Source organism: Pistacia vera, unplaced genomic scaffold (assembly GCF_008641045.1).
Source record: "Pistacia vera cultivar Batoury unplaced genomic scaffold, PisVer_v2 Contig927, whole genome shotgun sequence".
Taxonomy (NCBI): domain Eukaryota; kingdom Viridiplantae; phylum Streptophyta; class Magnoliopsida; order Sapindales; family Anacardiaceae; genus Pistacia; species Pistacia vera.
In genome coordinates this window covers 426,387-440,591 of record NW_022196809.1, presented here as the reverse complement: position 1 = coordinate 440,591, position 14,205 = coordinate 426,387, and the positions used below count along the sequence as shown (strand labels likewise).

Here is a 14,205-nt window from a genome sequence, read left to right as displayed (position 1 = left end):
ACACAGGTGGTCGAAGGGGTTATGCTCGCATGACTGATGATATAGTAATGTCTCATTCTTTGTTATGTGATTCTAGTTTTAAATTGATAAAGAGTATAAACATTTATCATTATTTCCATTTTTAATAGAAAAAGACAATTGGGAAGTGGGTCATGTCCTAAGTTGAGGTTTGGATTGAAGCTCACAATAAAAAGAATGGTGAGCCAATCAACACTAAGACTACAGAAGCAATTGTAAGTAATTTGTTATACCTCTTTCTCACTCTCTCGCTCTCTTACTATATATATAGTAATTTGTTATATATATAGTATTATATAATTAAAAAAACCCTGATGTTATGTTATTTGCATTTATAGGAAAAGTTACAACAAATGGGTAATGATTCAAGTTTGCCAACTCCTAGAAACTTGAGAGAAGATGCTATAACAAAGATATTGGGTCTTGACAAAGGTGGACATGTGAAGGGACTTGGAAAAGGTGTAAGTCTTACACAATTGTCCATAATAGCTCAAAGGGACAACCTAATAGCTCAAATGGCACTACAAAGGTGGACATGAGAAGTGAATAGTGTTTTGTGTATTTTTGTTGTGCAAATCAATGTATATAAAAGGAAGCTAAATCTCATATCTAAGGTAATCCTCAACCACCATCACCACCACAGATAAAAAAACAAAGAAAACCCTCCTCCATGGACACAAAGGATAAGAAGAGAACAGAGGAACCTATTTCACAAACCAACAATCACAATCACCTGTTTAAAAAATTAAAAAAAATATATATATAAATATATATATATATATATGGGAAAAATGAGTGACTCATGGGTCCACCCGTACCCACGGGGCCGGGTATGGGTGTTACATTTTCTTACCCATTTGTATTTTTTACCCATACCCGTATTTACCCAGCCCGTACCCGCCCAACTTGCCTGTTTGGTAGGTCTATTGATCAGTCAGGGCTGTAATCGAGCCGAGTCGAGCTGATTTTTGGGCTGATCGAGCTCGGCTTGATTACTAAAGGATCGAGCTTGAGTTTGAGCTTGAACCTATCGAGCCTTTGAAATGTTGTTTGAGCTCGAGCTCGTTTTGTGTGGGTGATACTCGAGCTAGCTCGGTCAAAGCTCATTTGACCATCTCCAATTCCAGACCTGCATTATTATTTTTGCCCATCTTCCCATTTTATTACACAATTTGGCAAACACAACGACTGTAAATGACTACATACTCAAGAAATAGTTACTATTGTGAATCATTCTTATATTTAGCATGCTAGTTTTGTAGGACATATTAAATTAAGTGAACTAAATTTCTTAGTTTAATTCACTTGACTTAATTAATGTTTGAGCAAAATAAAATGTGATTTTGAGGCTGTAACTAATAACTATACATGTTAGCAGTAACTATACATCAAATTACAGCCCAAAACATCAAAATTTTGAGGCTGTAACTAATAACTATACATGTTAGCAGTAACTATACATCAAATTACAGCCCAAAACATCAAAATATAGCTGGCTGTAGATGGGTTGTCTTCTAACAAAACCACCATTTTCCCACTTCTGTAAACAAATTCAATTTAGTAAGTTTCTCTTTACATAAAGATTCTAATTAATTGGGAGAAAATCTATATAACCTTAACTATGTTTTATTTTCAAATCTGATTAAGAAGAAGATACAATCCAAGCATTGAACAAGATAAAGATGTTGTCTTAATCTGAGTTATTATCTTATCAATGAATCATTAACATCCATATGGCTATAAAACTAAAAGTAAAATCAGATGAATAAGAGATCCTGCATGCTTCCATGTGGTTTATGTAACTCTCACATTTTAATCTATGCATAATCATTAAACCTAACGGAGAAAAATCAAACACCACTTAAAACCAAACAAAAACGAATCAGGATGGACCTGCGCATGCCTATTGCCACAGCCAAACAATGTACTAAATCCCAGGAACTTACGGGATAGGAAGCTTAACCTCCAACAGTTGCTACTCTGCCTAAAATGTATGTTAGAATAAAGTTATTGTAATTATTGAATTGAACCAGAACTACATTCAATAGAACCTACTTTGTAGCATTTCCACCGTGTCGAGAGACAACAAAGATCGATAAGTATCAACTACCCTACTTCTGGCACTGAAAGCAGACTCAGAAGCAACTGTAGTGATAAGGATGGCCAATATCTCATGAGCCATCGTAGACAAAATAGGGTACTTCGTTGAATTTGCCTTCCACCACTGTAAAGCATCAAACGCATCAAGATCCTCCACACACTTATGGCATCCCTTTCCCAAATAAAAATCTAACTCATATTTACTAGGCTCAAAAGTCTCAACCACATCCATAAAATTTGTAAAATCATCCAAACCCTCTGCCCTGTCTACCGTTGCCCCCTCACCAACAACCTGAAGTCCATCCCCTACTGATGTAGAAGCGCGGGCAACAGTTGATGCTTTACTAGAATTAACATACTCCCCATAAACTTCATACAATGCATCCCAAACAATTACAGTATTTGCCCATGCTTCATGGTGAGGATACATCTTAGGGAATGACCACTGAATCACCTTCATTTTCAACCTAGGATCCAATACAGCAGCCACAACCATCAACAGATTACATTCTCCCCGATATTTATTAAACTTCTCTTTCATTTTCCTAACTATGTTTCTAATAAAATCATCTTCATCTTCACTCTTTTTATCCAACATAATTTTGATTAGACAGACCTGCTTTAGAAACAAATTAGTTGTCAGATAATCACTTCCTGAAATGAGATTGGTCGTACCATTGAAAACTTTTAAAATATCACAAACTTTCTCTACGTTCTCCCAATCATCCTCTTCGAGACAATAATGATAACTTGAATCTCTTTCTTTCAATCTTGGAAAAACAAGTTTGAATGCCAACATTTCATACGTTGAATTCCATCGTGTTTTACAATGAAGAATAAGCTTTTGAAACGGTAATCGCAGTTGTTGAACAATCTCTGAAAAAACCTTAAGCCTACTCTTGAGGCATTGATAAATGACATGCTATCATGGATGTCATCAATGATATGCCTAATTTGATAAAGACCATCTTGAACAACCACACTCAAGATGTGTGCATAACATCTTACATGAAACAATTTCCCCGCATAAATGAGCTCCCTTGTAACTTGGAAATTTTCCCTGACGACTCTAATTGCAACATCATTGCTTGTAGCATTGTCCATTGAGATTGTGTGGACCTTATTTTCAATTCCCCAATCCATCAAGCACTTGTAAATGGCATCAGAAATGGCGACACCGCCAAGGGGAGCAGGAAAATGAACAAAGTTAAGGACTCGTCTGTTCAGCCTCCAATTATCGTCTAACTAATGCCCAGTCAACCCCATATGCTCCATCTTCTAATTGTTTGAATTCCATAGATCTTTGGTCAAATTGATCTTCCTTACACTCTTCAACTTCTGCTTCTCACTTTCGTATACCTTTACACAATCATTTTTACAGGTATCGCGCGAAATCGGACTCTATTCAGGAATCTCATGCTTCACATGTTGTTCAATCCCTCTTCCTCCACAATCGTAAATGGATGCTCATGCAAAAGCACTCAATGGGTAATAAATTCTCTCATCTTCATCATATCAAACTTGCCTCTTAGAGTAGGCAGGATAGTAGATGCAGCCTCAAAACTGGCAGTGGGAAAATTAATTTATTGTTGCCTCATGGAAGCTATTCTCCTCGCACACTGTTTCAAATGTCTAGTAAATTAGGTAGTGCTTCTAGTAGCATTAATTTTCAATCTGACCTTACAGTGGATACACTCTACCTTCTTTGTACCATTAGGAAGAACCACCTCTTTAAATTCTGTCTAGACCACTAATGTCTTGGCTTTCTTTCTCCTGTGAAGTGGATTATCATTCTCCTCTACATTATTTGGGCTACTAACACTGTGCTCCGTATTTAATGTGGTCTCATTCAAGTTATGACGATCAACCGCTCTCATTGTAATTGTATCTTCCAATGTCGGGGTGCTTGATGAACTGCCTTCCATTTCCATACCTATAATTGAAAAATGAAAATTATTGTTAATATACTTGAAAAAAAATATAGTCAAAAATTAAAAAACAAAACATAGATCCTATAAAAGACTGAAATTTCGCCAATTAAAAAAACACATTGTATACTTCGAAATAATTTCATATTGATTCGATTATAGAAAATTAAATTAAGGAAACAACATTGTTGAATTTTCAAGTGAAATTCAATCCTATGGAAGACTAAAATTTCGCAAATCTCATCAGAAATTAAGAAAATCTTACATTCATGTTGAATTCGTAGTTGGTTACAATAGAGAAACAAGTAAAATATTCTTTTTCTTTGAAACTTCAGGGTTGGCCGTCAGTTTTCCCTAAAAACAAACAGAGCACTCTCCTCTTTTGATCACATAGTTCTCAACTCAAATTCTAGACAACCTAATTTTGTTTGTAAAAGAAGACTATTTATCTTTGTCAAATCTTGTATCAGCATGCGAAGCTCCAAATATATTAAGTCAATATCATGAAAATAAGGGGGCGTTTGTCTAAGCTTATAAGTTGGTCAAACTAGTTTATAAACTCTAAAATTAAGCTAACCTGTTTGTTTATAACTTTTTTTACTATATCAAAATATATTATATTAATATATATTATATATATATATATATTATTTATTTTTTTTTTGCTTATAAGCTATTTTGACTATATATTACTACATTATCCTTGTTTAATTTTAAAATTCCATATATATCATTGTTTATGTAGTACCCTTTTTAGTCATTTTATAATAAAATGTACTTATAAGCCAAATTTTACCAAACCGTCACTACTTATTAGTCACTTATAAGTACTTTAACCAACACATATTGCTTAAATTTTCAAATGCTTATAAGCTAATTTTCATAAGCTCAGACAAACACCTCCTAAGTAACCCTTAAACTAATCCAGAAGATTCATTCCTTTTGTCCTATCGTTGAACTACTTATTCAGTGATCATATACAAGCTTAGCTTACCAATTCTAGAGATAACAAAAGTACTTTTACAATTTTTTTGTCGGCGGCAAACAATTAAAACAAATTTCACAGCAGTAGAGCTAACAATGTTTCCCAATCATTTCAAAACATTGAGTGAAATTGAAGATCCATTATATTGCAAAATTTCCAAGAAATTTATGTCTACTGATAATACTTGTAAACTTTCCAAGAAATTCAGAACTATTGGCATTTCATAATCTTTGAAATCCATACTTATATCTATCGATAAATTACTTTTCTGTTTAACATTCATAATCTGATAGACTCTCATAATCATTCAAATTATTTTCCAAACTACTCAGACAAAAACTTCAACACCATATATGCTTTCTCTACCACATTTAACAACACATCAACACTGTTCAAATTACTAAAAAAAATTAGGGCTGATAGTGATACCTTTGTAGAACTCGTGGACTAAAGCACTCGAAATCAAAGTGGTTTCACGATTAATCGAAATCAAAGTGGACTGAAGGCTGAAGCACTCGTGAACTTTGTCAATCGATCGTCATCGACGTCTCCAACAGCAAGAAGAATGGAAAAATGTGGCAAGATGATTTTAGGGATTTCAAGGTTTACAGTTCAAAGCGCATTTTCAATTTGGGGGTTTTATTTTCGTGTTTTACTATTAATTACATTGGGTGGCTAAATGTCGTTTTTACAAAATTTTAAGATTGAAGATAACATTTCAGTTCCCACCAGTATCTAAAACTCACTAAAGTAACCCAGCATATGCGAGCCAACTCAGGCTGGTGAGCCTATCGAGCCGAGCCTCACCCTAATTGAACTCGACTCGGTGTATACAGCGAGCTTGAGCCGAGTTGACTTGGCTAAGTTCGAGCCAAGTTGACTCGACTAATATCGAGCCGAGTCTTAAATGAGCTTCAGATGAGCCGGCTTGCGAGCTGCTCGGTTTGTCTGACAGCCCTATGCTGACTGTTGAGCAACGGTCAAATTTTTTTATTTTAATTTTTTTTGCAAAATTATTTTTAACCCCTAAATTTATTATGTATTTTATATTATAGGGGGTTTTGGATATTTGTCAGGGGGTTTTCATAATTGGGTGAGGGGGGTTTTTGAAATTAATAGGGCCTGACTGGGCTCGATCCTCCTCCTTTGGGCTTGGTCCGATTAGGGACGGGTCCTATGGGTACCCATTTTTGGGAGGGCCCAGGCTTTTGGCCCAGCTCTAGCCTAAAGCATGTGAGATTGAAGCAGAAAAATGATAAAAGTAAAAGACAGGCAAACCTATTCGATTTCCATTGTTCAATTGTCTTGTCATTTCAGTTGTTCTTAATTAACATCACCATAATATTATATTTTATTATCAATCAAGCTTCATTATGCCAGAAAACTTCAGCCGTCCCATTGCCAAATTTACATTTTTATTGGGTTTAGATTATGTATTTGGTTCAACTAAAGCCGACTGATACGTGATGCGGCCCATTATACTTTTATATCAACTTTAATGCATTACAAATCAAACCCTCCTCCTGATTCAAACTCTAACACAAATAACCTCAATTGATGATTTTTTTTTTTTTTTTTTTTGGTGAAATCAATTGATGATTTAATACATAGGTTTATTGTTTTTTAATAAGAAAAGGTTTCCATTTTTTATGTCTTGTATGGACCTTAAAGCTAGAATAATTGTACTGAAAGGATAAAATAATGCGAAGAATATTTCATTACCTTGATTTGACTTTTACCCTTAAGCCATTTAGAAAGCTACCTATTTGATGCTTTCAATTAACTCTATTATATGTTACACTAACATAAATAAATAAATAAAATTATTTGAATATCACATATACAATAAAAATATGAAAGTTTTAATTCAATAACAGAAATTGTTTTAAAAAATATACATTGCTCATTTCTCGAAACAGAAGACTTGTCCTTCCCTGCCACTATTGAAACAGTGTTAGACACTTGCGAGATGAGGGGCAACGTTGTAATGGTGGATTTTTACCACGTGGCAGTTTTCCACAATAGGCGACAAGAAATTCAGTTACATTCATTGTATAAATACACATATACTATATAGTTGTGTAATTCGGGGCTAATATCGACGCGTTGTGTTGATGCTTGATTTTAACACTAACGACTCGTACATGTAAAATATTAAGTAGCTCTTAAAAATTACCCGTTAATAAATATGATAATCTAATTTAAAGATTGAATAATAAATTAAAGATGATTTTTAAAGTGGTTCAGATGCTTAAAGCAAATCCTACATCTACTACTATTTTATATATGAGAGATTACATGAGATTGCATATAGCGAACAGTTGACAGAAATACAATAACTGAATATTCAGATTGAATATTAAGTTAGTTTCTTTCTCTCAGGTTATCTTTGCTCTAAAAATAAAAATTACAATTAGAATAAGAATTTTTGTATCAGAATCCCAAAAATGAAAGGGGGAGTCATCTATTTATAGTACAAGAATTCAAGGTAATGATTACAAATCTACAAGTGGGTAGATGTTGTGCAAGTCCTTCCTTACGTCCCATTGACCCATAACTTGGAAAATATCCTCAAATTACCTAGGGTTTGGACAAGTGTGTGGCCCTTATTCACTCATAGGTAAAACTTGAATATGCCAAGTTGGTGACAACCATACTCTTTCTGTCATAAAGCAACGTGGCAGCTCCTAGACGGTGCAAAACCTTTTCGAACTCTGATTGGTGCTTACTGACGTAAGCTTACATCAACCCTGACTTTTTAGGCATAACAAATTACATCGAAAGTTAAGTCTTTAATTAACATAATTATGTAATCCAATTGTCATAAATTACTTTCTACCTTGATAGTTCTGTTATTGTATTGCATTTCCACCGTCGTCACAAAATTAAATGACTATTTTTTGTGATATATATAAATTATGCCATAATTGATTTGACAATAGTACAATACCACATAAATAAGGGTAAACAACTTTTTTTTTTTTTTCCCACCCAAATAATGGTTTAATAACACTTTTCCATCCATAAACTTTTAAAATATTATTTTACTATCCAAAATTTATATTTCGTTTTCAATTCTGACATCGTTGCGACCTCACACTACTACCATTTTATTCCCCGATCATAACTCACAAAAACCCTTTAAATCCTACTCCTACCGATCCTGTCAATTGCCGATAATCTAACAATTAGGGTTGGCATAACCGTCCTTCTCAAGTCAAATCTCGATCAATCACAACCACCAAAATCCAATATTTCACCATCAAAAAACTCATCGGCTTCCCTCTTCAAAAAACCCAACAGATTGGTATGAGTTTGCTCTCTATTATTTGGGTAATAAAGTTGTATTTTGAAAGTCTGCAATAGATAAGTGTCATTAAACTATATTTGGGTGGGGAAAAATCGTTTAACTCCATAAATTACCTCAAAATTGCCGAGTGCCAAATTCCTTGAACTTGAACATTCTTTTAGCTTTTTCATTTGCATTGGGTTCCGAAAGCCCATTATACTTTAGACAAAAAACCTAAATGCACAAGTCAACCCTAAAATTGGTGTGTTTCATAACCTAGTGCTCTCCAAACACTCAAACAAGTAACTGCAGCTGAATAATGAGTTCAGGTTTATGATTGATTTCACCACCCCAAAAACACTAATTTTATTCCCAGATTTTGAGCAGAATGAAAGTATTAGCCAGTGGGCACAGCTGGGATTCTAAAAAGTAATTCTTCTAGCAAATTTCTCTCAGGATATAGGCGAAAACTTAGGTGATAGAATTCAAAAGGGAAACAAAACAAATAGAAATTGACAAATACTCATCAGAAGATTCAATAATAAAAAATCATGGAGATGGAACCATGATTTATCCCACCTAGTCTGAAATGGCAAGCAGTAGAACATTATGTACAGTCAAAGCTAATGGTTCTGACCATCTCGATATTTGTAGAATTCAGGGTCAGTCAAAGGTTCTAGTCTTAGCACCAACACCTAAGCAAAAAAAATACTCTCTGCAAACTGTCTACCATATACTATATTACTATAAATAAAACATTACTATATGCAATTCAATATTATTATTAAAGTGGGAATTTAAAGTTTAGATATGTTACAATTAAGAAAACGATTTAATGTATATTTTAGAAGGTGGGTTTAACTTTGGATAGAGGAGGAGCGTCTTCCTCTTCTTCATATTGATAAACAGAGAGTGGGATGAGTGGGGTGGAGTGGAGTGGTCCAGCCTTTTCACACGTGAAGACGCTCCTACCTGCAAATAATAATCACGTGTGTTATCAAACCATCATCAATACTTTTCTTGGCTTTGCCCAGCTTCAACCTTTTTCCTCTATGTGATGGGTCCTTATTTGAGAATTGAAGGGACATTTGGACCATTTGGTGATTATCATTCTTAACACCACTCTATGTTTTTTCCCACCAGATATTAAAATGGGTTCCGTTTCATGTTTAAATAACCTAAACAATCCTAAAGATATGAAAAGTGGGTTCTTTCATCATGTCATTCTATGCCCTATGACTTAGACTCTTTAATAACATATTACATATTTCTGCATGCATTCATAAAAAATCTTAAACATATTAGAATGCTACAAATTAAATATTACAACATACTCCCATTGGTCTTATTGTAACTTTAGCAATTCTTATTAAAATCAAAGGCAATAAAATAAATATGAGAAAAAAAGACAAATAGCAACAAAAAGATTTATTGTAATTTTGTAAACATGATGTGTCAGGACAACAGAATTCACTTTTATTTTAGTGTGAGGATAAATATTCCTGTCTACCTATGAAGAACTTAAAATGAGATGGCATTTCACTAATTGTATTCACACGACAGTTTTTGGGTCTTGCGTCCCCTTAATTTTTCAATTTCTATAATTCACTTACCCTATTAGACAAATGAACAAGGGTGGGATTCGGAGTACCTCATGCCCTCTAAAAACAATTCACTTAATATATTCTTTAAGTCATTAATTTAATAAACTTTTTAAGTAATGAAATTGTCTAATGAGTTAGAAACATTATAGGCTGGAGTCTCAATGGGTTATAAAGATGCATTCATTCTCCAAATCCTAGGTATGCTTTAGAGAATAAAAATGAGATGAGAACATAGACTATTTTAAAGTATCCTTAAAAAAAAAAATCAATAAAATAAGTCGTGTATATTATTTTATTTCATTATGTTTGGTTCATCATTCAAACATATATATAATCTACGTTAATGTACATGTCCAGATAAATTACTCTACCCAAACTGTCACTGCACTCACCAAATTTCACAATTTTTTTATTTTTTTTTTGGGTAACCAAGTTGTTTAGGCCAATTTGTTGGTTCTGCATATTTTTTTTTGGGATAATCGGCTAATCTTCGGGGTCTATTAAACACCCTACACGTCCGAAGGATCATGTAAATCACAATGTTATCATAAAAGGTGATCCCAAGATTTGAATCTAAGAACTTACATAAATGAACAAACCTCCTTAACTGTCAGATCAATTCCTTAAGATTATTGTCCTTGTATTTTTATGCAAAATAATGTGTATTCTTTTACACCTTCAAATTAATGTGTTTTCAACAAATTAAATTATACACAACGTGCCAAAAATTATTCATGTGGAGTACAATACCAATAAAATGCAATCTCAATTGCTAAAAATGTATAACGAACATATTGTTTGAATTGTAAATCTTGTAATAACGAAAGTATTTAATGTGGCATAAAAAAGTGAAATTTTGGCTGAGGCAACTAGTGTGTATGCTGTATACATAGGAATGGGATATTTTTAGAGAAGGGAAAAATAAGATCAAGAGGGATGGTTCTCATTATTGATGGGAAGAACACATTTTGGTGAAACACCATAAAATCGGGTGATAAAGCAAGCAGAGGCAGGGTCCAATATGAGCCAAGGGCATGGACATGACAAGTCAGAAAAATCAACTTTCCTGTACTGGAAAAACGCCAATCTTATTTCCTATTATGCCAAAACTTTCACTGCCAATCTTCTGATTTGCAAACTAGCAATTAATTAATTTTTTTTTTTTTTTTTTTTTTGTGTTTTTGTGATCAGAGTATTAGACCCACTTATGCGTTCTTAACTAATCTTTAAGGTCTTAAAGTTAACGATTGGGTAAACCTTCAGTCGTCACCCTTATTAATAACTGAGTTAAATTAAATTTATGCTATTTTAGATAATACTCTAAAAGTCTTTATTTAACCACTCGATCAACCCAAAGCCAAAGGTGGTTAGATTAGTAATCTCCTTCAATTCACTCACATAAAAGAGAAAATTGTTGCCACTAACATTATTAAATAATTTTCACCGCTAATTTTTTCTTCACATTATATATCAAATATTAATTCTTTAAATAATTCAGAAAAAATCATATATATATATATATATATATATGCGTGTGTGTACGCGCGCGCGCGCGGGGATTCTAACGAAGCACTTTAATAAACCAACCCTTTGATAAAATGGAGGGAAAAGTTTCCGTCCTACAGCTGCAGCTGTCGTGAGTTAAGGAATAGACCATAAAATATGCGTAATAAATAGAGATAATAGCGAGAATCTCCCAACATATGGAGAAATTTTTGGGGCTCATTTGTACATACTTGATTTTTACAGCGTATAACCGCTAAATAACGCCTCTCTATATCGTATACGATTGTTTTGGCGGCACTAAAACCGCTGCTTTCAACACCAAGTAACCCACTCCTTCACTCAACTTATTTCACTCCCTCCATATTTCCTGTCTCTTTTCTATCCTACAAATAGCCCCCAATGTCTTTTTTGCTCTTTGATTCTCATTTCAACTATGGCCGATTCTGATCTTTCTTCTTCTGCTTCTTCTCTTCTGTGTTTTGAAGACGGAGAACCCTGTGTCACTCAACAAACACAACATTTTGATATGACTGATATCTATAACTCAGGTTTTGTTTTGGAAGATGATGATGAAGAGTTTATACAACAGTTGGTTCAAAAAGAGCCCATTTTTGGACCCAAAAGTGGTGTCTTTTCTGATGATGCCTCATCCAAGGACCAAGCTTGGCTCAAAAGTGCTCGCTTGGATGCCATTCGATGGATGTTTAATGTTTGTTCGCTCTTCAAAGCTCTCTTTATTTTCTCATTTATTCTGGTTTTCCTCTGTTTTTGTCACTGGTTTGTGGTTTTTACAGAGGAGAGCAAGGTTTGGGTTCCAGTTCCACACAGCTTATCTTTCTGTGGATTACTTTGATCGGTTTCTTTCAAAACGATCCATTGATGTACGCATCTCTGAGTTTTTTTTTTTTTTTTTTTTTTTTTAATGGTTTAAGAAAGTAGTCTTTATTTTTTTTATGCTTGTTGATTTTGATTAGGAAGGGAAACGATGGGCTATACGATTATTAACTGTGGCATGTCTATCTCTGGCTGCAAAAATGGAGGAGTGTAAAGTGCCATCCTTATCAGAATTTGTTGTGGAAGATTTTGATTTTGAGAACAAGGCGATTCAGAGGATGGAGCTACTGGTATTGAGCACATTGGAGTGGAAAATGGGTTCAATTACTCCTTTCAAATTCCTTGGTTACTTCATTAGCAAATTTTCTGGTGAAGGTAGACCAAAAGAATTAGTCTGCAAGGCTGTTGAACTTATCGTCACTATAACAAGAGGTAATTATATTATTGATAACTAATGCAGATTTTGTGAATTTATTGTCTGTTTATTTATTAAGTTTGAATCTTTTGGCACAGAGATTAATTTGATGGATTATCGACCGTCCATGATCGCTGCTGCTGCAGTTTTAGTTGCATCTGATGCTCATATGACAAGACAAGCAGTGGAGCTCAAGATGAATGTTGTCTCTTCATGTGATTCTCTGGAAATTGTGAGCTTTCCTATCTCGATGAATCAATTTATTGGATTCTTATAGCCAGTTTATTAGAGAATTTATCAAAGTTTTGATAGTGAATGTTATCTACTTTATTGCACTTTCACAGGAGCATATACATACTTGCTACAGTATAATGCATGAGTTAGAGATGGGAAAGTTAAAAACACCAAGCCGGGATTTGTCATCACGGAGCACGATTGGTATTTTTGAGGTTTCTGCATTCACCTTTGGAGCTGGCACAAAAAGAAGACTTACATACACTGATCAAGCGCAGAATTCCTCATCCAAGAAAAACTGTCGGCAATAGTTAGTGGAATTTGATATTTTGGTTTATTGATTTGGACTGTAGGATCTCTTTCTCACTGGGAATCGATTCCTGCTATTAGATTTGATTATAGGTCTAATGAGTGTTATCTGCCATATGGTATATGATTTGGAGTTGATGACTGGGATTTCATTTTCCAATGCTAAAACAAAATTTTTCAGCTAGTGACAATCAAGAAGATAAAGAAAAGGGAAAGTAAATAAATAAAAAGGGGTAGCTTTAGCCTACAGTAAGGAAGGAGGTACAAAAACCATCAAGGAAGAAGAGCGGCCAAGAGTGCAAGAAGGCCACTAAAAACTGTGTCAATAGGAATTCTATATAGTGTTTAGCTTTGATGAACGCTACCACTATCTTACTCACTTTTCTTTCAGTTTGTTGTGTTTCTTTTCTTTCTCCCGCTTCTTTTGTTGTTGCAGAATATTTATCTGATGTTTACATCACTTGTAACCCTACATTTTGATGGGGGCTTGGGATGCTTCCTATCTCTTTCAAAAGGGTGAAAGCCATGAGGAATGAAGAATTGTTTTTGTTTGATTTGATACATCTGTGTTGCATTTGGGCCATTGCAAAAGTATGTAAAGGTGAATGTGATTAGATTTGCCTGGAATATAGGAGGTTCCTTTTAATTAGTGTGAAACTCCCTTTTCACTGTTCTCATTGCACTGTTTTTGGGGCCATAATGCTCCAAAAGATCCTTTTGTGAATCAAGGGTTTTTCTACTCAAACTGATTATAATGCAAGTTGAAAATCAACTCAAAATTTTGTTAAAATGCTTGATTAGATAGTCTACCAACCGAATCAAAGAGACTGGTTATACTGATTATACCAAGTAACAGCTTCATGTGAAATGAAATTTGTTCCTCAAAGATAAGACCAGATAGCTGGGCATTTTCCTCTGCTGTTCCCAGCAGTTACAAACATAATCTAAAATAAACCATTAGTAAACACTGTCATCAAATAAAG

General features: G+C 34.1%; 2 protein-coding genes across 2 annotated transcripts; one reads left to right on the top strand and one right to left on the bottom strand.

Moving 5' to 3' along the window:
- Positions 1-2,059: 2,059 nt before the first annotated feature.
- Positions 2,060-3,222, bottom strand: LOC116120145 (zinc finger BED domain-containing protein RICESLEEPER 2-like). The gene is made up of 2 exons (XM_031406081.1): positions 3,127-3,222; positions 2,060-2,734 (listed from the first exon to the last, which is right to left on the bottom strand). Exons 1-2 carry the CDS (start codon positions 3,220-3,222, stop codon positions 2,060-2,062), a joined length of 771 nt encoding a protein of 256 aa, XP_031261941.1.
- Positions 3,223-11,796: 8,574 nt separating this feature from the next.
- Positions 11,797-13,754, top strand: LOC116120186 (cyclin-D5-1-like). The gene is made up of 5 exons (XM_031406130.1): positions 11,797-12,139; positions 12,225-12,311; positions 12,405-12,696; positions 12,778-12,911; positions 13,024-13,754. Exons 1-5 carry the CDS (start codon positions 11,864-11,866, stop codon positions 13,222-13,224), a joined length of 990 nt encoding a protein of 329 aa, XP_031261990.1. The 5' UTR covers positions 11,797-11,863; the 3' UTR covers positions 13,225-13,754.
- Positions 13,755-14,205: the final 451 nt, after the last annotated feature.

Bases quoted from the DNA above. Each gene is read 5' to 3' on its own strand.
- LOC116120186 (XM_031406130.1), top strand. From the start codon at position 11,864: ATGGCCGATTCTGATCTTTCTTCTTCTGCTTCTTCTCTTCTGTGTTTT. The intron at 12,312-12,404 runs GTACGCATCTCT...GATTTTGATTAG, and splicing joins TTTCAAAACGATCCATTGAT to GAAGGGAAACGATGGGCTAT. The intron at 12,912-13,023 runs GTGAGCTTTCCT...GCACTTTCACAG, and splicing joins CATGTGATTCTCTGGAAATT to GAGCATATACATACTTGCTA.
- LOC116120145 (XM_031406081.1), bottom strand. From the start codon at position 3,222: ATGGACAATGCTACAAGCAATGATGTTGCAATTAGAGTCGTCAGGGAA. The intron at 2,735-3,126 runs GTAAGATGTTAT...TTTCTAAAGCAG, and splicing joins ATGCGGGGAAATTGTTTCAT to GTCTGTCTAATCAAAATTAT.